We start from the raw sequence: 21814 nt of genomic DNA on the forward strand, positions 1-21814 counted from the left end.
GCTAAGTGTATTGTCACACCCCTAGTGTCTATGAGCGTGATAAAGCTCAATTTTCCAAGTGTATGATATTTTCTTCAGGTCACTGAAGAAAGAGGTCACTTTCATTCTTCAGGTCAATCATATATTAATGAAAAACAAATCAGTTTAAATAAGGAAATATCTTTGGCATAGTATCCTTTCAAATGTTAAAGTTGCCACAGTCATTGCATTCTTTGCATGTGCTGCACTTTATTTGTACCATTTTGTTTTATTAGTTTGTTTATTAGAATTTGAAAGATAATAACAATATTGATTGATAAGTGAGATCTGATTTTAGTCCTTGAAAACCAAAAAAGTAGTGCAAGTCCTTGAAAGTCCTGGAATTTTATTTTACAGTATCTGTACGAACCCTGTTTAAGTTACCAGTTCTTGGACCATTTTAATGTTTTTGTTGTTGTTATTTGAACTGAACTGTAGTTTTCTGTAGTAAACTGTCTTTGTATATTTCCTATTTTATATTCATTTCCTAGTATTTAATTTACCATTATTTCTTTTGAACAAAATAATTTCAGAAATGTCATGTTTTAGATTGTAGGTCATCTTGTACCCTGTCAAGGACAAAGCTAACCAGCTAAACTTAATATCAAAAGCATCCTAAATGTTACACGTGTTTGCACCATATTGTAGTGAGTAAACTTTCTTGGTATTGCTGTTTCAAATATCCCACCATAATCTGTAGTCTGAGCCTGTCAAGGGCTAATGGCAATAGCAGATACCGTTACTAGTTAGTTTCAAGGAAAATCATTTTCAAATAATGTTCTTTTTTTTTTTGACAGATAACCCTGTGTATGTGTCCGCCCCCGCAACCCCCGGAAAAAAGTTCAGGTTCAGGATTGTTTTTTTGCTTTAACCCATGTGATTATAAAAGTTTAGTTAATTGTGAATGCTCTTTCCTGTTGTCTTCAGATGTAGTTTAATTTTATTTAACACAAAAGCACAGATAAAATAATTCAAGTGAACTGAGAATGAGCTGTCACACATGGACTTCTCTCAGAAGTGTCGACAGAAGTCTAACTTGCAGGCAGCGCACTTGAAGGATCACATCCCCTGTGCACAATTACACATGCTCTCGCTCTCGTCTCTGTTCTGCATAACAACTTCTGCTCAGAGTTAACCACAGGCCTCTCCACCAGACCGACTCAGAGAATTATTGGCTCTGTGAACCATGTGATTAGATTTAATGGGAAGATGACTATGGGCAGAACCATGTGTGCGTATATCAAGGTGCTGTTGACTGTAAAGAAATTACACAGCTTTAGGTAAACATGTTTACCAAAAAACACTACACATGCCTATTATGTGTAGATTGGTTTAAAAAAAATTTTGGGCAAAATGTTTTGTATTTAATTTTTTCTTTTTGTTATTATTATTATTAGTTTAATCAGGTAAAGGGGAAAGTGTGTAATTTCCGTTACTTCTGGTACCAGGTGAAATTGCAAACATATTTGTGCCCAAATGCTCCACCTGTCTTCCTGCATTCCAAACCATTTTTCCAGTGTTTCCCAGTTGTTTGGCAGATTTTTATGTACGTACCTTTAAATCATAGTCATCTGTTTTTTTTTGTTTTGTTTTTGTTTTGTTTTTTTAAAGAAGGGAACCGCATGCTGTATTTTTTTTTTCTGTGACTTTACCTTTAAATCCCAAATGTCCTTCACCCCCTAGATGTTTGTTTAAATCTCCCTGAGTCGGGGAGAACTTGGCAAGGCTCTTTCCTGAGGCCAGTTTTGTTCACATTGCCCGACAATAACCTTCCAGTACCCCCGGTGTAGACCTGGCTCTCAGAAAGCAGAGCATGTGTGAGTCGAGGCGTATGTTAAAACAAACTCCCCCTCAGCTGTCCTCTGCTCAGGAGAGCAGAATATGTTTATACTTCCCTTCCCTGTCCACCTACAGTCTCTACACCTCAGTAAACTTTGAATCCTGGAGCTAGTGCTCTCGTTGGCTTCATATGAAGCTCTATCCAGAGGCCTGTGTGTGTGTTCATGGCCTTAGAGGACTGTTAAGGTTGTAAGGGTGTAAAACAGATGTTGTGGTGCCAGCTGTCTCTGGGCAGAGAGGTGTGGCCATCGCGCCCTGAGCCTTCTCTGCCCGTCTGAAATAGTGTGCTACTGGGAATGAGTTTTGGAGGGGAACCAGCAAAGCGCAAATCCCGCTTCGTTCCCTGTATCCTTCTTTCCCCTTCCTTAGGGGTTTCTCCTCCCAAGCTCTCCGTTCCAACGCAAATGTCCAAACAAACACATACTCCAGCACCATTTGTCAAGAATCCTTTAATCCAATCACAATCAAGCCATGAGCAAATGTTATTGTTTATCAAATGTGACCTTCCCAAATACATTTTTTTAATGCTCTCTAAAGGTTATTTGACCACATTAAGATTAATTTAAAGGTACAATATGTACGTTTTCGCCGCTAGAGGTTTTTCAAAACAGTAACAAAGGCAAAGCTTGATGACGCTATGAAGGAGGATGTTCATGGATGAGGTAATTAATTAATTTTTTATTACCTGTGTACCTTCCACAGTTATTCAAACAGTGAATACATTATACAGAGGAAGCAAGCAAAGAACATTTACATTGTCAAAGAACATTATGACTGACTTCAGTCTAGCACGAGTTTAAGCACTCTCAAAAAACTCTCCTTATAATCAGTGAAGCGGTCTATACACGGTTTGATGAATGTCTTACATCATACATACATCTGCACTTTGATGTTTATGATGAGAGAATTCGCGTGAGAGCTGAATTGTCAACAAAAAAACTCATCTGAACGCCTCTGATAGGCCATTGCATTCATAAGCTCAACAGACTCATGCGTGATTGGTTATAATGTGCAACACTGTAAAAACGTGTAAAAAAAATCATGGAGCAACATTGAGCAGATCCAAGTTTAATGCTGCGGTCAACACATTCATTTTATTCGCGACAGCCATAATGGATTTAATTTAACTGTACAGCAGCATTTGTGTCCATGTGTTGCCATAGTTTTTACTGGAAACTGAGGATATTACGTCATTGATCGGCAACAATGACCAGGGACGAGCCATTATTAGGGGTTCAAGCATGCAAAATTTCAGACATTTTTGGCCCTAACTCGTACACCTTTTGTTGCAATCCTTGGGTCAACACAAACAAAAGTGGAGTCTACGACAGATTTTCTCTACGACGCACGGTTTTTCTGTAAAATTGACCTATATCCCAAACCTACTTTTGCGAACTAGTCCGAGGTTTTTCACCTGATCGGAACCAAACCACTGCAGAAATATTCGCTGGACACTGAATATCAATAATGATCAAAAAAAAGTTGAAATTTCGATTTTGTGCGAAACGGTACGCCAAGAAGCCTCTATGCTATCGTTAGCCAAATGTTAATTGAAGTATAACTCTTGAACGGAATGAGATATCTTCACCAAACTCGTACACGTATGTAGGAGCTTAATCTTTGGTCAAATAAAAAAAAATGCGCAGCTCTGCCACTTGGGGGCGCTATAAGACAGAAAAAACATAAATTCAGCTATAACTAGGCAACCGTTGGTCTGATCGACTTGAAAATTTGTATGCAGCGTCTTGGTCCAAAGTGGCACAAGTGTCTATGAGGACATTCGCATATCTCAAAAAACATGGCCGCCATTGGCCAAACAAGTTTAAGCACCTATTAAACAAGGTTAACGGAGGTCAATCGGAACGAAACTCGGTGGGCATGTTCGACTCAGGGCCTTAAAGGTCTGTAAGAATTTTGAAAGAAATCGGCCACTAGTTGACGCTAACGAGTTTTTTGGCTCTGTAATCATGTGTTGTTTCACATATCCACACAATATGCATATCATATGATAGATCTCCTCATAATGCACAACTTTGCCTCAAGAACCATTGCTGTCAATCAAATCGTTCATTAAATATTCACAAATATGTTAAAAAAACTACTTTTGCAAACTAGTCCTAGGATTTTGGCTCAATCTCGATCAAACCACTGTAGTAATATTCTCTGGACTCTCTACATCAATAATTATCAAAAAAAATATATAGAATTTTGTCCTTTGGTTAGCTGAATATGTTAAAAACCTACTTTTGCGAACTAGTCCTAGGCTTTTCGCTCAATCTCGATTCAAACTTTATGAAACTTGGTGAAAACATGTGTCAGATGACCCTTAACAAGCATGCAAAGTTTAATGGAGATCGGACCATAGGTGGCGCTATAACAGTTGAAAAGGCCTCAAAAATACAATATTTGTATAGAAAATGACCGAATATGTTAAAAACCTACTTTTGCGAACTAGTCCTAGGTTGTTCGCTCAATCTTGATCAAACCACTGCAGTAATATTCTCTGGACTCTCTAGATCAATAATTATCAAAAAAAATTTGAATTTTGTGCTTTGGTTACTTATAACGGGGTTGTTTATAAACTGGGTGTGGCCAGATATACCCAAAAGCCTATAAAACCTAAACAAAAACTCAAAACTCTATGAAACTTGGTGAAAACGTGTCAGGTGACTCTTAACAAGTAAACAAAGCTTCATGGAGATTGGACCATACGTGGCGCTTTAACAGTTAAAAAGGCCTCAAAAACACAATATTTGTATAGTGAATGACCTCAAATTATAGAACATGTTCATATATTCACACATACACTAGATCTTCATATCATATGATAGATCTCCTCATTCTAAACAACTTTGTCTCTGGGACTAATGCTGTCAATCAAGTCGTTCACTAAATATTCTCAATTACGTTAAAAACCTACTTTTGTGAACTAGTCCTAGGTTTTTCGGACCATAGGTGGCACTATAACAGTCATAACTGTTAAAAATCATCATATTTCTTAGGTAAATTACCTGCATTTGCCCAAAATGCTATTTTTAATCATTGATTTAGGTGATTACAGCCATGTTAACACAAAATCTTTTTCCTTATGTGCTTAAATGCCTTAACTGCTTGAACCCCGGAAATCGCTGCTTGCAGCTATATTTTAAAATTGGAATTTCTCTGGATTTACAAATCCTTGGGAACTTTTGGGATAACGCCAAGTACACAACTGCATGAAATATATCACACTGTGCAAGTAGTCCCATCCACGAGATGGGATTCGAACTCGGGATGCCTGCAGTGCAACAGCGCTACATGTCAGCGTGCTGCCCACAGGGCTATCAGTGCCGACATGGGACACCAACATTGACCCGATGTCTCATTCTATTTCCGATGTGCTCCACATGTTTGCGCTACTTCCAACAACAGTACAAATGGATGTATGCATTCAGCTGTTGCAGCACAACGTGATGCGACTGTGAAAGCTGAGACTTTATAATATAAGTAAAACAAACACACAAACTCTCTCTGTGAATCAGCAGCATCCACAACTGAACGGAACAAAAACTGTTGAACTTGAAAATTGTTTATGCGCGAGTGCACTTGCTAAATGAAGGCGGTTATATTTCGTAGTTTGCAATTTTTGATTCAAAACACTGAAGTCATAATTCCATTTCTACTTTTTTAAATATTCTTTTAGGTATTTTATAAAAAAAAAAATAGTAACAGATAAATTTGCTTAAATTGTCTACATTTTTTGTTTGTGTGGAATATAGTACTGGGAAATAATACTTGTAATAGTACTGTGAGATAGTACTAGTGGTGTTAATATTTCTGAAACGTGTGTTTTAGCGTTGCAGGGTTATGCTGTTCTCAAGCGTTGCTGTCTGCATTGATCTAAAGCGGGAGCATGTCTGCGGGGCCGAGGCTGTTTCAGGGCTCCTGTTGTGCTGTACACTGTGTTCACTCAGGCATTTCAGTGATGGAATTTAAAGTAGAGAATTTCACCGGAGACTGCTGCACAGCGAGCAGCGCGGGCAGACGGCCGATTGGGTGGGGGGGTATTTTTAGCGCTTGGCCACCTCCACCGCCCAAGCATTATTAGGTGCAGAAAACTTCCGCCGTCGGTGTATCTCATTCACAGGTCAGAGAGCAGACACTTTGTTTTCCACAGCAGCGGGGAGCTCAAATCCCTCTACAGTTGAGCTGATCCTGGGTCAGTGAGACCGCTGAAACTGAGCGCACCGTACTACCCATCCATATTCGAACCCACAAAGGTGTTACATTTATCAGAGAAGAACAGTGTTGCCCAGGAGGCACCGTTATCTGAAAAAACCCTCGCTTCAGGGCACCGCCGCTACAGGGGATTGTCTGTTCATTTTTTTCTAAATTGATTACACCAAGTCGACCACTGTGCGTAGCCGTGCTTTTCAAGTCAGCTCTCTTTTTTTTTAATGCTCACTGGTCATTAAACACCTAAACAGTCTTAAAGTCTTTCAGAGAGAGTCAGATTGGCTGAGATTACAGAGCGTGTCTGATTTTAGAAGACAACATCTAATTCGGGGCGTGGAAATGGGTGGCAGTTCACTGCTAATCAAAATGTCATACGGGACATTGACGATATTGTGAGTGTCATGCAAGCAGCGAGAGTTCCTTAAATGGCCTTTCATTATGTGTGGCGGCCACATCTCACTGGCTTTGACATGAGTGGCAGCTCATTGCAAGATGCTTTTGAATTAAAGCCTCTTCTGCCAAAGCCTTAATTATACGAAGAGATTTTTTTCTCAAGGGTGGTTTTCCTCTTAAATGTATGAAATTAAATGCCAAGCCGTTTCTGTATCTGCGGCATGTGGTATTATTAATGTAGCACAACAGAAGAATGAAAGTGGAGCAGCTTTTAGCCTATTTGATAAAGACGTTCTGGCCCGGAGGTTGTCTCTAAAATTGGGAACGTGGCTTGCATTCCAACCATACCTTTTGTGTCTGCTCTCTAACTTAATGCGCAATGTCATTTAGAAGTTGCATTGAGCAGTTAATCCTTTTTTCCCTCCTTATGAACCTTGATGTTATCAGCACCTTCACGTCGCAAGGGAGAACTGGGAGGAAGTGCACCACTTCTGTTTCCCTGATCCAAAGATAACGTCTCCTCTCTCAGTCTCTTTCACACTATCTCTGTCAGTTTTACGCCACGTCTACCTCTTTCACACATCCGGAGTCTTTTCCACCTGTTCTTTTGCAGTGTTGTTGTTTTTTTTTTCTCAGCTACCTATCTGTTCCTCTGGTTTACCTTGCCCTGTCACTCTTTCCGTTCGCAGATTTTGACTTCAGCGTTCCCGGCTCCATGAAGCTGCACAATCTCATTTCAAAGCTGAAGAAGTGGATCAAGATTCTGGAAGCCAAGACGAAGCAAATGCCAAAGTTCTTCCTGATTGAGGAGAAATGCCGTTTCCTTAGCAACTTCTCGGCCCAGACTGCTGAAGTTGAGATCCCGGGAGAATTCCTCATGCCTAAGCCCACACACTATTACATCAAGATTGCCAGGTAACAATCGATACACACTAGGGATGGAGTTGCTCTGGTCGACTGATCATCTAGTGATCTAGTAACTGACTAGTCAATCTGTCTCACGGAAGGCATGAATAATTAAGTTTTTGTTATACTTGACACATTTTGCCGCTAAAATATCAAAACGTATTAAAAAATATTAAAACTTCAAGTTAAAAAAAATGAAGTCAGTCAAATTAGTCTTCCTTACTAATCATCTAGTCAACCTTACTAATCATCTAGTCATTCAACAACTGACTAGTTGCTCCGTCTTAAGTAAGTCATGAATAATTAGTTTAGTTTTATCAGTTTGATCTGACACATTTTCCCAAAATATAGCAAACTGTAAATCTAAAAAAAAATAAAAAATAGTCAGCCCCACTAATCATCTAGTTTACTGACAAGTTACTGGATTATATTTTATTTCTATATGTATTTTTTTTTTTTTTTTTCCAGGCAAAACCAAAACAAAACCAAAACTAAATTTTATTATTGAGGATTTCCTTTAAAACAAATTAGTTGATTAGTCATTCAGGCAGCCCACAGCTCAATCTTAAATATGTAGCTTCATGTCCCTAACACATACACTTGAACACGTAGGTCATTTTTGATTGAACTTTTTTTTTTTTTTTCCTCCCCTTGGAGTTCTACGCTAGACTCCAGCTGAGACCTTAATTCATAGTGATTACTTCATCACTTACCCATCATTCTCTGCCTCACCGCCCTCTTACTCTACCTCCTAAGGTTCATGCCCAGGGTGGAGATTGTTCAAAAGCACAACACAGCTGCCCGACGCCTCTACATCCGCGGGCACAACGGCAAGATCTATCCGTACTTGGTGATGAATGACGCATGTCTGACAGAGTCCCGCAGAGAGGAGCGTGTGTTGCAACTCTTGCGGCTACTCAACCCCTGCCTGGAGAAGAGGAAAGAGACCACCAAGAGACACCTCTTTTTCACAGGTACTGCAGCAACCCCAGATCACACAGAAATGTTCACGTTCCCCTGACTACATCTATTTATGTCAGTCTTTTGGACAAGACCTTCCATTTTCATGACCAATACATTTTCAAGTCTATTTCTAAAATAAGTAATGAATCCGCACACTATCAATGCTTGCTAATTCTTAAACTTTATTTATCACACGCAACGTTTCGGCCCACCGACCTTCATCAGGCAAATGTGCCGAAATGACCGAAACGTTGCGTGTGATAAAGTTTAAGAATTAGCAAGTATTGATAGTGTGCGGGTTCATTACTTATTTTTGATTCAACTGTTTGTTTGATTTTGTTCCCATGCACCTATCGTCGTTTCAGGTGTGCTGATTTTACGTTGATTAAGCCTATTTCTAAAAAAAGTAAAAATCATATTAAATGATTTGTAAAACATTATAAAGAATAAAATATAAATACATTATGTATATATACAGGTGCATCTCAATAAATTAGAATGTCATGGAAAAGTTCATTTATTTCAGTAATTCAACTCAAATTGTGAAACTCATTTATTAAATAAATTCAATGCACACAGACTGAAGTAGTTTAAGTCTTTGGTTCTTTTAATTGTGATGATTTTGGCTCACATTTAACAAAAACCCACCAATTCACTATCTCAACAAATTAGAATACTTCATAAGACTAATAAAAAAAAACATTTTTAGTGAATTGTTGGCCTTCTGGAAAGTATGTTCATTTACTGTACATGTACTCAATACTTGGTAGGGGCTCCTTTTGCTTTAATTACTGCCTCAATTCGGCGTGGCATGGAGGTGATCAGTTTGTGGCACTGCTGAGGTGGTATGGAAGACCAGGTTTCTTTGACAGATATATATATATATATATATATATATATATATAAAATAAAATTTAGAATAAAAAAATCTTTACATTCTCTAATTAAGTCTATTTTTAATTGTGGCATGCATGTGTTCCGAGCTGCCCCATTTGAATGCTGTCCATTTGCTCTGAGTGCTGGATTCAATGGCCTAGTTGCTCTCAGACAGATCGGGGGAGATGGAGAATAGAGGAGAAGAAAAAGAGGCAAGATTGTAAAGTACCAGAAAATCTGTGTAGTGGTAACAGAAGAAGAAAGAGAGGGGACTGGAGCAGAATGAATAAAAATGAGGTTGCTTTTCTCCCTGTGGAGACTGAGGGAGGAAGATCTAAATTGTCTTTCTTGTGATAGACGCATTAAAGATGAAACCCTATCAGTTCAGAGGTCAAGGGTGCCACATTTTAGCTTTCGCTGAAACATTTTGTTATTTTTTACTGCAAAGAAAAGAGGCTGATTTTACGCTGCAGTGCAATTAATAATCATTAAGTAACATTAGGGATGTTTGTGTACGTATTCTATTTTTATCATTCATTAATGCCTTTCACTGAAGTTATTTATTAGATGTGTGTGAGAGGCTCCCAGTGGTCGTGTGACATGCTTTTCTTTTTACTCCCTCACAGGTGTGTTTGGGGCCTCTCTCAGCTGTTAATGTGTCTTGTTTAAAAATGACTGTTAATAAAATGATTGTATAAACAGGGATAAAATGTTTAGAAGTATTTTAGGTGATGAGGTCGTATTTCAGGTTAACAGCCTTTTATCAAAACCAAATAGAATCTATAAGATGCTTTTCAAAGATAATTTTTAGAATATCAGCTGAAATAGTCAGTGGGATTTGTGTAGAGTAGAGTACATCCTCTTTAAATCTGTTCTCTTCTCAGTCCCAAGGGTGGTGGCGGTGTCTCCTCAAATGCGGTTAGTGGAGGACAATCCATCGTCTCTGTCTCTGGTGGAAATCTACAAGCAGCGTTGTGCTAAGAAGGGCATTGAGCATGACAACCCTATTTCCCGCTATTATGACCGACTTGCGACTGTTCAGGCTAGAGGAACCCAAGCCAGCCATCAGGTATGCTGGAAATAATATGAGAAAGCATATCAAGAAAAATGTATTTTACAAAAATGTAATCTCATGAAATGGCCAAGGTGAATTTTTTTAAATATATACTCTTGTTATTTTTTTTTCTCCATATTTATATTTGTGTTATTTTTGCTTTTAATTTTGGGGGGAAATGAACTGAGCATTTACCCTAATATGCAGTAGAGTAAATGAACCAATAAAATAGCATTTCTTTCATTTGAACTATAATATATATTTTTGTCCATGTTTTAAGGTCCTGCGAGACATTCTGAAGGAGGTCCAGGGCAACATGGTTCCTCGTAGCATGTTGAAGGAGTGGGCGCTGCACACCTTCCCCAACGCCACAGACTACTGGACCTTCCGCAAAATGTTCACCATCCAGCTTGCTCTTATCGGCCTGGCTGAGTTCATGCTGCACCTGAACCGTCTCAACCCGGAGATGCTGCAGATCGCACAGGTACCTGAATGACTTGACGTCATGGAACTAATACTAGCCCTCTTTCATCAAATATACATGTATCCAAGTCCAAAGCTGTTTGTTGGGTTATCACACATTTCAGTTTTTGATAGCCACTCTCCAGCTGTCTTTATGATTCTTTGTCCTCTAGTACAGTATCGGGTGAGTGCAGGTCCATAGAGTCTTTTATTATAAATGATTGTCAAACGAGTAACTCGTCCTGTGATTCTAATCTGCAGTTTTCTGACAGGCAGAGGAATGGGCAGCTAAGTGGGTATAGTAAGCCCCCTTGCTGCCGGTTCCACTCTACAGATCTCATTAGGCACTAGGAGATTACCATGGCAGGCAGAGAGGACAAGCAGATATGTGCTGTCTTTGTCTCTCGCTCTCTCAATAATGCACTCACAAACCATCATGCATTTCCCTGGTGTATCACTTCCAGTCCGTTTGACTTCAGATATCGAGTTTGGTCCTGTGCAGGCTCTAAATATTGAGCTTGAATCCTGTTTTAACACTGTTATTGTGCTTGGAGGAGCTTAAAAATATTTGAGTGACATTTCATCATTATTAAACTAATAAAAATCTTGTAGACACCTACAGAATCCCTGATCTCGCCCAAAACACTAGAAATTAGGGGTGTAACAGTACACGTATTCGTACCAAAAATGTTCGGTACGGGTTTGGTATGCATGTACCAAGAACACGAACAAATACAGCATTGTTTAAACCACTGCATGAGTGAAACTTCTTGGAAACTTCCAGTTTTATATATTGTTACTTTTGATAAGAAATAAAGTCTCATCTTTAAAATTTTCCAATTTTTTTTCAGGAAATTCAAACAAAAACTTAAGTTTTGACGCTCTTTGATGTGGCGTGACTGATCGCTGTTTAAACACCTCAAACGACACCTCAAAGCAATCAGTTCATTACTACTAGTTTTAATGCGAAATAAACATAAATGAACATGTAATTGCTCAATCTGTGTTTCAACCATGGAAAGATGTCAAAACAAAATGTCACGTAGGGTTTCATTTACCTCAGGCCATCAGTGTCCACAGCTCGTTACTTCGCTAGAGAAATGAAGTCTAGAGAAGAGCATTTGGCGAAATATTAGACTATATACTCATATTTTACTTAACCTGTTAGTGATGTCTTAGTTATTTAATGTATGTTTAAAAAAACTGTTCTGAAACAAGTTATGACAGCCACTGTGTAAATGAATATATTTCAACAACAAATAGAAATTGTATCATTTAGAAGTTAATTTAAAACTGCATTGTGCAATTTTGCATACAAATTTATTTATGTTCAGTGTTGATTATTATGTTTAAAAATAAATAGTAATTAAATTTAAGTTCAGGATCTGTTGTTAATTGTAACCTATAGTAATGTAAAAGGGCTCCCTATAGTTTAGAGCATAAGCTGAGGTCGATTTTTTTATCCCTAAGAAAATTTGAATTATAATTGAATTTATTTCAAGAAAGAGCAATTTGTTCAGTAAACCACTGTTTAGCAATTTATTTGTAGTTTTTTTCACCATGCTGTACCGTGAAGTCAAAACCAAGGTACGTACCGAACCGTCATGTTCGTGTACCGTTACACCCGTACTGGAAATGGTAATCTTGAAAACATTATTGTTATTTGAAATAATTCATTGGTAAAAAAAAAAACAATGCTCTACATCAAGGGCATCAGAAGGCAAATGGAAGATTATATTTGTTCATATGCTGAAATGCTGACACAGACCACAGTGGGTGTAGGATCAATACATCCTCACATTTTTGTGGTCGGATGTCTACACCGCTATCCAGTTTTCCCAGAGTGCTATAGATTAGCTGTTGTCTGATGTTGGTCCCACTTGAGTCCCACATGAGCAAACAGGCTCCTTTCCCAAATTTGATTTTGCTTTGTTTCTCTGAATGGAAACTAACAACTTGGCGCCACATGATACTCCCTCTCTCAAAGTTTGATACGTCTGCATACTGTAGTTTCTGGATGACAAGGTCAGATTTTCAAAGTTGAATTAGTTAACACCATCCTGATGTGTTGTTCCCCCAACAGGACACTGGAAAACTCAATGTATCGTACTTCCGCTTTGATATTAATGATGCCACTGGTGATTTGGATGCCAACCGGCCTGTCCCGTTCAGGCTGACGCCCAACATCTCAGAGTTCCTGACCACAATCGGCGTATCTGGACCCCTCACGGCTTCTATGATAGCGGTAGCACGCTGCTTTGCTCAGCCTAACTTCAAGGTACGCTTTATGAGGAATGAGAATAATGACAAATGAGACTGCACTTTCAGTCTCCAGGGCTCTTGACCCACTCTAAACCTGTGTCTCCTCTCAATCAGGTCGATGGCATCTTGAAAGCTGTTCTTAGGGATGAGATCATCGCATGGCATAAGAAGACGCAGGAGGACACATCCATGCCTCTATCCCCAGCTGGACAACCTGAGAACATGGACAGCCAACAGCTGGTGTCTCTGGTCCAGAAAGCTGTGACTGCCATCATGACCCGCCTCCACAACTTGGCCCAGTTCGAGGGTGGTGAGAGTAAAGTAAACACACTAGTGGCAGCTGCCAACAGCTTGGACAACCTGTGCCGCATGGACCCTGCCTGGCACCCTTGGTTGTAGACAGGCATGTATAGAAACAAACTCTGGCAGATCACCGAGAAATGCGATACTGTGAAAGTGAATGTCAGAGTTGATGAATTTGTCCCACGAGTTTAAAAAACATCATGTGTTGAGTTAACAATCGGAAGGGGTTATATAATAATGCACAAACTGTCATTTAAAAAAGAACAGGATAATACTTAAGATCTTTAGTATTCACAGTTATTCACAGGTAAGAGATACATGCAGCAATTAAAAGCAGCTTTGTTTGGTTGGAGAGGGACTATTGTTTAACTGATGAGCTTAGTGAGGTGCTTTTGTTGAGACTGTCGTGTTTGCTAAAGTTTGACGGTACAAGACAGCCTTTAAGAAAATACTGTTTCCGCAGCCTTTTTTTGGCTCCACACTGGAAGAGGGTGCAGCAGCTATCCCAGCAGATTTTATGCAACTTCCATCAAGCTCTCCTTTTACGCCTCCACCATTCTCTCTGACTGACGGCAGCCTTTTAAATTTAGTAATCTAATTTACATGAATCAACACTCGGCAATGTTCAGCATGCTGTTACGTGTCAGTATGTCATTATTTAAAGTTATATGTGGGCATATTTTTTTTTTACCCTTGTACATCATGTAAAAATAACATTGCATCTCTTAATTGCTGTGTACTTTTCTACAGGTTTGTGCAGTTTAAAGCCGTCATGTGTTACTGTAAACCATAGATTTTTAGTTTTTTTGCAAAATACTCTGGAAAGGCAGAAATGAACCCTGTGAGCCTTAATACAGGGGTAGCTCTATATTTAGCTCATTTTTAGTTAATTATAGCACATACAGTTGTTACAGCTAAGTTTTTCAACTTTGCCTTTTTAGGAGTGTCCCAAAGCATTTGTATCTCACTGATACACCTAAAAGCATTTTTGTATACATTTCCCTCTTTTGTAAAGGTACAGAATATTGTGCCAACCTATGGATAGTTACCTCTGCAATGTAAATATGCATTTTGTTTTAATAAAATGCTCTTTTTCAAGAAACAAATGGTGTTTTCATAAAAATGGTAGCCCTGCATGGTTAAATGTGACGCGTCTCCTTGTGGGTGGTTGATTGAAGACCTCTTTCAGAAAGAATAACCTTGTCTCTTGCTGATTGTCTGAAGTACAAGAGAGGACCTGAGTGAGAGCATACCGTGGAGCCGTTTGGGCAGGTCAGATCTCAGTCTGCTTTTCCTTCTTTATTACACCCCGTCAGTATATCTCACCAAGCGCCGTCTTCTCTGAGTTACACATGCTGTCAGCGCTGGCTTCAATCCCATAAACCATTGCTTCACCCTGTACACTTGCACAGCGCAGGTGCTTATCCTCCTTTCTCTGATCTCTCTCCAGCCTCTTTCTAACATCAGTCAGGGACCGTACGCTCCCACCTTTGTCCTCCTTTTGAGGTCCTTTGCTACCAAACAGTCCTGGGGGCTGATGTACAACTGCAATGTCTGAACATGAAAGAGCTGCGATATTTAATTCTGCATGTGAGAGATGTGTCAGGTTCTTGCTGTGGCTCGGAAGCCCCCGCCCCCTGCTGCATTGCCCGTTGATGTCTAGACTGATAGCAGGAGGATGTGGGCAAACTGATTGATGGAAACCCTCAGGGAGAGCTGTGATTGGCTGACACATGGAGGACAAACAAACCACCGTTTCTTCTGCCAGCACATTGATGGAGTGAATAAAATTTTCCTTGATGACCTCATCTATCTGCTAAAATTGAGTGATGTTCACGAGTCAAAAATTAATATGGAGTAATATTATTTAATTTAAATTTTCAGTTATTAACCTTAAAGGTGAAGTGTTATATGTGTGTTTTTTTTGTAAGTTAAATTCAGTTGTTGATTAGATAGAGACAGGATGTGGTTTAAACAGACTAAGTAATTGGAGAAGTTCAGCATACATCACCAGAGAGAAGTTTGTTGTTTTACTGGAAAATTGAGTTATGGTAATTTTAGTAAAAAAAAAAAATGATTTAAAGAAAAAAAAATTCAGACAGACTTATTTCTGTTTTTACCCATTGCGGTTTTTTATTTATTTATTTTTTGCTGTGATGTATGAAAATAACTTTGGTAATATATTGGGACTAATTTGGCCAAATTTTAGAATGGAAGTATGTCCAATTTAATCATTCATGCCATAGGGTGTCTGCTATAATTCCAGCAAACACCAGTTGGAGTTGGTTTTACCCAAGGTTACTTGGCAAGTCCAATTATTTTTGAATTCAACTAGACAGTTACAGACCCCTTTCAGTCATTGGTGTGAAATCACAATATCCAAATAAATGAATTTTGAAGGGTCTTAGAGATTGTGACCTTGCTTCCTATTATGAGCTGACAGCTGCAGGCTTACGATAAAATATATGGGTACTAAACACTAAGCTGACATGAGCAAATGTGTCCGGAGGATGTGTCACCTATAAACCACAAACATAACCTTTTTTTTCACACCCTAGACAAATTACAGCATCTTGTGTGAGTCTTATCCTCGATCTAAACGAGTGTGCCTTGAACCGAAGAAAATGTCATTTAACGCCTCTACACAGGATTTGAATTGGGATTGTTTTTGCTGAATAGCAGAATTCTTATACAGTTGAGCAACCGCTATATTCTGCTGTTGCAAATTAATGGCAAAAGTTTTCAAGGTGATGCTCTGTGGCGCATTACCAAGTAAAAGTCATTTGAAGGAGCGCCACGTGCTAGTACCGGGAACAGTTGAGCTGATCGAGAATGGGATATAGTCCTGTGATGCCCTTGGGCACCAACCCATTTGGAGGACCCCTCTTGAAAAATATCCAAAAAACAAGACAAAAAGTTGTAAATACGAGGAGATTCATGAGAAACTCTGCTCTGTCTGTAGTAGGGCTGTCCAATCCTGCTCCTGGAGGGCCACTTTCCTGCAGAGTTTAGCTTTAACCCTGTAACCATGAAGACCTAGATTAGCTGGTTTTAAATGTTTAATTAGTGTTTGAACTAAACTCTTCAGGAAGGCAGCCTTCCAGGAGCAGGACTGGACAACCTTGATATACTGTAGACAAGAACTCCTCAGGTAATTTCTTATTCAATTTTACATCTCAATTAGCTTGTTTCCAGACAAGGAGGCCCTGGGCATTTTGCCCCATTAGTATGGTCCGTAATTTGTCCTTGGAGCTTATGCAGAGTTAAGATGTTAGTATTTGAGATTCAAGTCCATTGCAGTAACATTCATTCTTAAACCAAGAACCACAATTTGGTTTCACTGACCAGCTGCTTGGAGAGGTACATAAGGTGTCATTTTGTTTGGCGAGGCTAAACGATGCACTGCAAAGCTCTGAAATGAACCTCTGCTGAAGTATTAGCTTCATTACCTGAACTTTCCCAGCGCTGCTCCTGAGATCATTCTCTGCAGTTCCTCTGTCTTTGGGTGCTTGTCAGAAACACTTCACGTCCTAAACCAATTAACCAAGCTCTTCTCCGAGTGCCCTGATCTCCTGGCAGGCTGGGAGGAGAGGCTGTTGTGGATCTGACAGGACCTCCCCCTGCTTCTCCTCCCAGTTCGCTGATTTAATTTGTTTGGTAATATGAGGATTGGCATGTTCAGCCCAGATTCACTGCAAAGTGAAATTGGACAAGGGCATTGGAGCTTCAACATGTAAAACTGTCTCACCTTGACAGCTGGCTGAGTGGACTGGGGATTGCCTGCAGAGATATCTGAAAGGACCACACACCAATCATTCTGCCTCCATTGTAAGGATTCATAAGACGACATCATGAAGCCATAAACCTATGTAGGGAGGAATATAAAGACACTTTGTAAATCTCTAGAGCAGTGAACTTTCCCCAAATTGTCCAATACATACTACCTTCTTGTCCATCTGTCCATTGGTAAAGTAATCTACTGTGTTTACTTGTTTATCTCACTTTCTCCTCCATAAATATGTTTAGATGGAGGAATGCTGACACTACAGCTCAAGAAGATAATCAATTTACTCTTTCCAAATGTCAGTGAACATTACTTGAGTTGATTCCAGCCCGTCAGGTCCTCTAAGCTTCATCATAGATCATGTAACTTTGACTGATGTTAATGGATTCTTGTGGGAATTTTCATAATGGTGAGTATTTAAAGTTAATGTGTGTATTTTTATTTAAATACTTTCTCCTGTCCCAACTTAAAATTGAATAACAACAATAATAATAAATGATTCGTTGGAAGTTTTATTTACCCAGAAAGTGTAAACAGTGGCGCTGTTTGTTTGAGCATCCTGACCAGCCCAGCAACACTGACACAACCAATGGTGTGATTGTGGGGCGGGGTTATCAGTTAAATTGACCAATAGCAAATGGGAGTATTCAGCTCTTTATTGAAAATAATCATTCTCTTTTAAATGTTGTTTGGTGTCACTAAAAGCACAAATGATACACTTCACAGTTTATTTTTTTTGTGTGTGTTTATATATCCTATTAAAAAAAAAGAAGTTTGGACATATCGAGGGGCTTGTCTTTTTTATGTTTTAAATAGCTAACAGGCTTAAGTTACATCACAGCTATGAATCATGATTTTCTACTTGCTAGTCAGGGAAGTGACATTCTCATCCTAGAGAGCATTTGATTGGATGAAAATCTGTGTAGTGCGGGATGAGTCATCAATATTCATGGTTCGTTTTCATGGAGGAGAAAGACTGAATATTTAGGAGTACACTAGCATATAAAGCATATATAACACAAGGACAAAGCAACACAGTGAACTGATATGGTAACAAGAATTAGTTTGCAAATTTTTTGTGTTATACTATTGTCATATTTATGCAATGCAAATTAAACTGAAATGACTGAATAAAATGATAATATCCAGCTGGTGGCTTAATTAGTTAAAGTACATTAAACCGTGCACTACCATGTTCTTTTGTGCAGCAGTACTGCAGACATTATTCCCAGACTCTCTGTCTAGAGACCTACACCAGGAGCATCTTAAGTCCGGCTCATTTCCACCTCCAGTGAAGGGAGACGGCTCCTTAAGGTGTGTGTATGAGGTTTAGCCCTCAGGGAAGATAGCTGATCTCAGCCAATCACATCGCTCTGCAGATAGACATGATCCTTTTGGAGACTCCGTTTGGAGACTTGCTTTATTTTTTAAATGGTTTTCAGAGAATACAGCTAATGGTTGTTCAATATTTGGCTTTCTTTATTACCTTTATTCAGTCTTTTCCATTATATTTCTAATCATTTTATTCATAATGAAATCATAACATAGCTATCTTGTGACCAATCTGTATTAATTTCTATAATTGGAATGCACGTTATTAAAAACATTCTTCATGTCCGCATCCCTTTATTACTGTCAATTTATATTGTAGAGTAAACATTAATGTGTTTATTTCCGTCAAGTAGTGTAGTATTCTCAGCTTCATTTAACACATTTCACCATTTTGTTTTGTTTTTAATTCATTCCACAGACCTGACCAAACCCCCCCACCCCCAAACATGTGGTGAAAAACATGTTGGCCTGCTTTAAATTTTTGCTATATGAATTTAGTTTCATGTTCTTCAATTCTTATATTGTTCAGAATGGCTGATCTTTTGTATGTTTCCAAACAAGCGATTTAATTTGGTTAAGCTATGATGAAATCCTGGTCTTTTCTCTCTTAATGTTTTATGCTAAACACTGGAGCAGCTCTGGATGGGGCCAAATGGCTCTTTTCTGACATCCTGCTGTATCAGCAGCACAGCAGCGTGTCGTCACCCGACCGACTGACGCTTCTGTATCCTGGGATTACAGTCTTAATGAAACATTCCCTGCACCATTTCTCTTTATGGCCTATAATGATTATTAAACAGAGCCGTGGCGCTATCAGGAAAGCACAATAAAAGCTAATGATGTAGCCAATGCTTTAGCCAAGCTTCATCAAAATACCTGATATTTCCGCATTGGGAATCCCTGATTGAATATTTAATTACAGATTTCATACTTCAATGCACTGAGGACCATTCATATAGATTTGTTTTTCTACAAATACTCTGGTGAGGTTATTTATAGTATTCCAGTGTGGATGGTTAACTTCAGTTTTCAGATTGGGTATATAGTTTTCTATGTATATAATTAATTAAGTAAAATATTTCAAAGGCCTGCCTAGTTTTATCTGGATAAACAATTTTGTCATGCAGAGAAATGATTCAAATTATAGAACAATGCACAGCTGTATTGTGTGCTCTGGATTGAATGTTGGTGTCTATGCATGAAGACTTCGATTTATCCTACTATTTGATTTCCATAAAACAAACATCACACTACATCATAGCAGCACGTGCTGATTTCTCCATATGCATAAACCATTAGCTTCCATTACAAGCAAAGTGTTCAAGCTAATGAGCAAAGCATCTCTCCCCAGAGAGAAAAACAAACAACAGGAAAATCAACTAAATCTAGTTTACAAAGCAAATCCTCCTCTTCACATAGACCGGCTGCTCTTTACAAACTAGCAGACGCGTCTCTAGACTACCGACATTTGTATGTAATGGGATCATGAGTTCAGCGGTCTCAGATGTGTCTTAGAGGCTGTTACATCTAAAAAATAATAGTGTTATATAGTTTAACCTAAAGCTTACTGTACGATATTTGATACATGAATTTCTAAGGCCCCTAAATTACCAACATGATCAAAACTCAATCATCGTTTTATACCGTGTATGTATCGTATTATACTGTGTTTGAGGTAATAAATTAATATTAAGTAACACATTTGCATATTCACGGTTCTCTGATGTTAATTAATGGTCACATGATATGCAGGTAAACAAAATATTTAATCTTTTTTTAGTAAGTTCTTTATTTTGATTGTTGTTATTTTAAAATGATTTATTTTAGTTTTACATTTTTATGATTTAATTAACTAACCCCCTGCAGTTCTTTCATGAAACCCCAGCTTGAGATGCACTTCACGTTGTTAATAACAATGAATGGAATACATTTTCTTTGTTTTTGTATTTTTATTTCACTTTGGTACAAGATTATCCTATTTAAATCAATGTGATAAACAAGTTAGATGAAAAATAATATAAAAGTAATCAAAAAGTAGTCTGATTATATTTCCTTAAATGTGTAATCTGTAATGGATTACATTACTGGTTACAATTTTTGTCATGTATTTTGGAATCAGTAATGGACTACAATTTTTAAGTAAGCCTACCTAGCACTTCCCACAATAAAAACTACAGAGCTTTGACCATAAAACTAATTTACAGCATTTAAATTTAAGTATTATTGGGAGACATACAGTAGAGTGACAAATGTAACCTTTGTTACAGAATAATTATTTTGTTTTCTGAATAGAAGTATATACTAAGTGTGCTGAGAACGTTGTTTTAAATTTGAAGCCTTGTTACGTCCTCCTGTCACTGCTTTTCTTTCTTTAATTCTGCAGTAAACACGTTTTCTGCATGACCTCCGTGTAAGCGTCTCAATTCCTCGAACTTTCACTAACAACAACTGATATTTATATGCATTTTATGTAAGTAGTCTGCTATACTGTAATACAAATCTCATTGATTTACATTACAATTTACCAAAATGTACTGTAATCTTAGTCAATACAAATAACAACATTTGCACTAAACTGCATATTTTGATCAGTTTGGGCCTCTGAATAAAACACAAATTTGAGCTCCAGATTCTCACTTTATCATATTATAAGTCTGATGTATCAAATATGATAAATACCATAAAACAGATTTAGTTTCTTGTAATATATTTTGCATAAGTGTTCAATAAACTGTTCCATTTAAAAAAAAAAAAGAAGATATTTCTGACTATTATTTCATATGTAAGGCTTTAAAGGGGTAATAATTTAGGCATCTTAAAATAATGTTTATACATTCTTAAACTGTGAAATTGATAATAAAAAGTCCTCTGTTGTTACAGAACACAGTCATATCAAATTCTGTATTATTTTTGTCTTGCCATTTGCCTTGTGATTGATTAGCGCATATGATTATTATGTTCAATAGTGCAGAGGGGACAATAGAGTATTCATGAATGCATAAAAAATTTGGCGAATCTCGTTCCTGTGCTCCGTTTGAATTGGAAAGTACGTCTGCTTCTATTTTCATCAGCAAGCTAATGTAATGTCATGACTAATATTATCCCCATTGACATGACAGACAATTTATTTCTTAATACTCTCAGAGGGAAGCTAGCTCAGTGGTGCTTTTCCATCTCACTGATAGCCATCAAACTGAGGCCCTCATTTCAAACAGGGCTCAGCCGTCGCACTGCTATGAGAAAAGGAGGCTTTTCATTCACACTATTTCTCTCTTCTGTCTGTCAACCCAATCGCCTGGAGAAAAGTCAAACAACACGATGTAACTTTGTTGTCCATTACAGCAGCATGACATCTATTAACAAGAAGGCAGATGCATCCCAGTGACAAATATATATATATATATATA

The 21814-nt window shown here is 38.2% G+C and overlaps 1 protein-coding gene across 1 annotated transcript in view; it reads left to right on the forward strand.

Annotated features, from left to right (window-relative positions):
* The window catches only part of LOC107669193 (transformation/transcription domain-associated protein-like), a 94692-nt gene extending 81020 nt beyond the window's left edge, over nucleotides 1-13672 (forward strand). Inside the window, 6 exon segments of the mRNA XM_016461329.1 lie at nucleotides 7155-7380; nucleotides 8128-8345; nucleotides 10095-10279; nucleotides 10545-10748; nucleotides 12810-13004; nucleotides 13103-13672. Of these exon segments, the coding sequence (XP_016316815.1) occupies nucleotides 7155-7380; nucleotides 8128-8345; nucleotides 10095-10279; nucleotides 10545-10748; nucleotides 12810-13004; nucleotides 13103-13387 (1313 nt within the window). The 3' untranslated portion in view covers nucleotides 13388-13672.
* The last annotated feature ends 8142 nt before the right edge of the window (nucleotides 13673-21814 follow it).

This window comes from Sinocyclocheilus anshuiensis, unplaced genomic scaffold (genome assembly GCF_001515605.1).
Source record: "Sinocyclocheilus anshuiensis isolate Anshui unplaced genomic scaffold, SAMN03320099.WGS_v1.1 scaffold220, whole genome shotgun sequence".
In the NCBI taxonomy this organism is placed as follows: Eukaryota; Metazoa; Chordata; class Actinopteri; order Cypriniformes; family Cyprinidae; genus Sinocyclocheilus; species Sinocyclocheilus anshuiensis.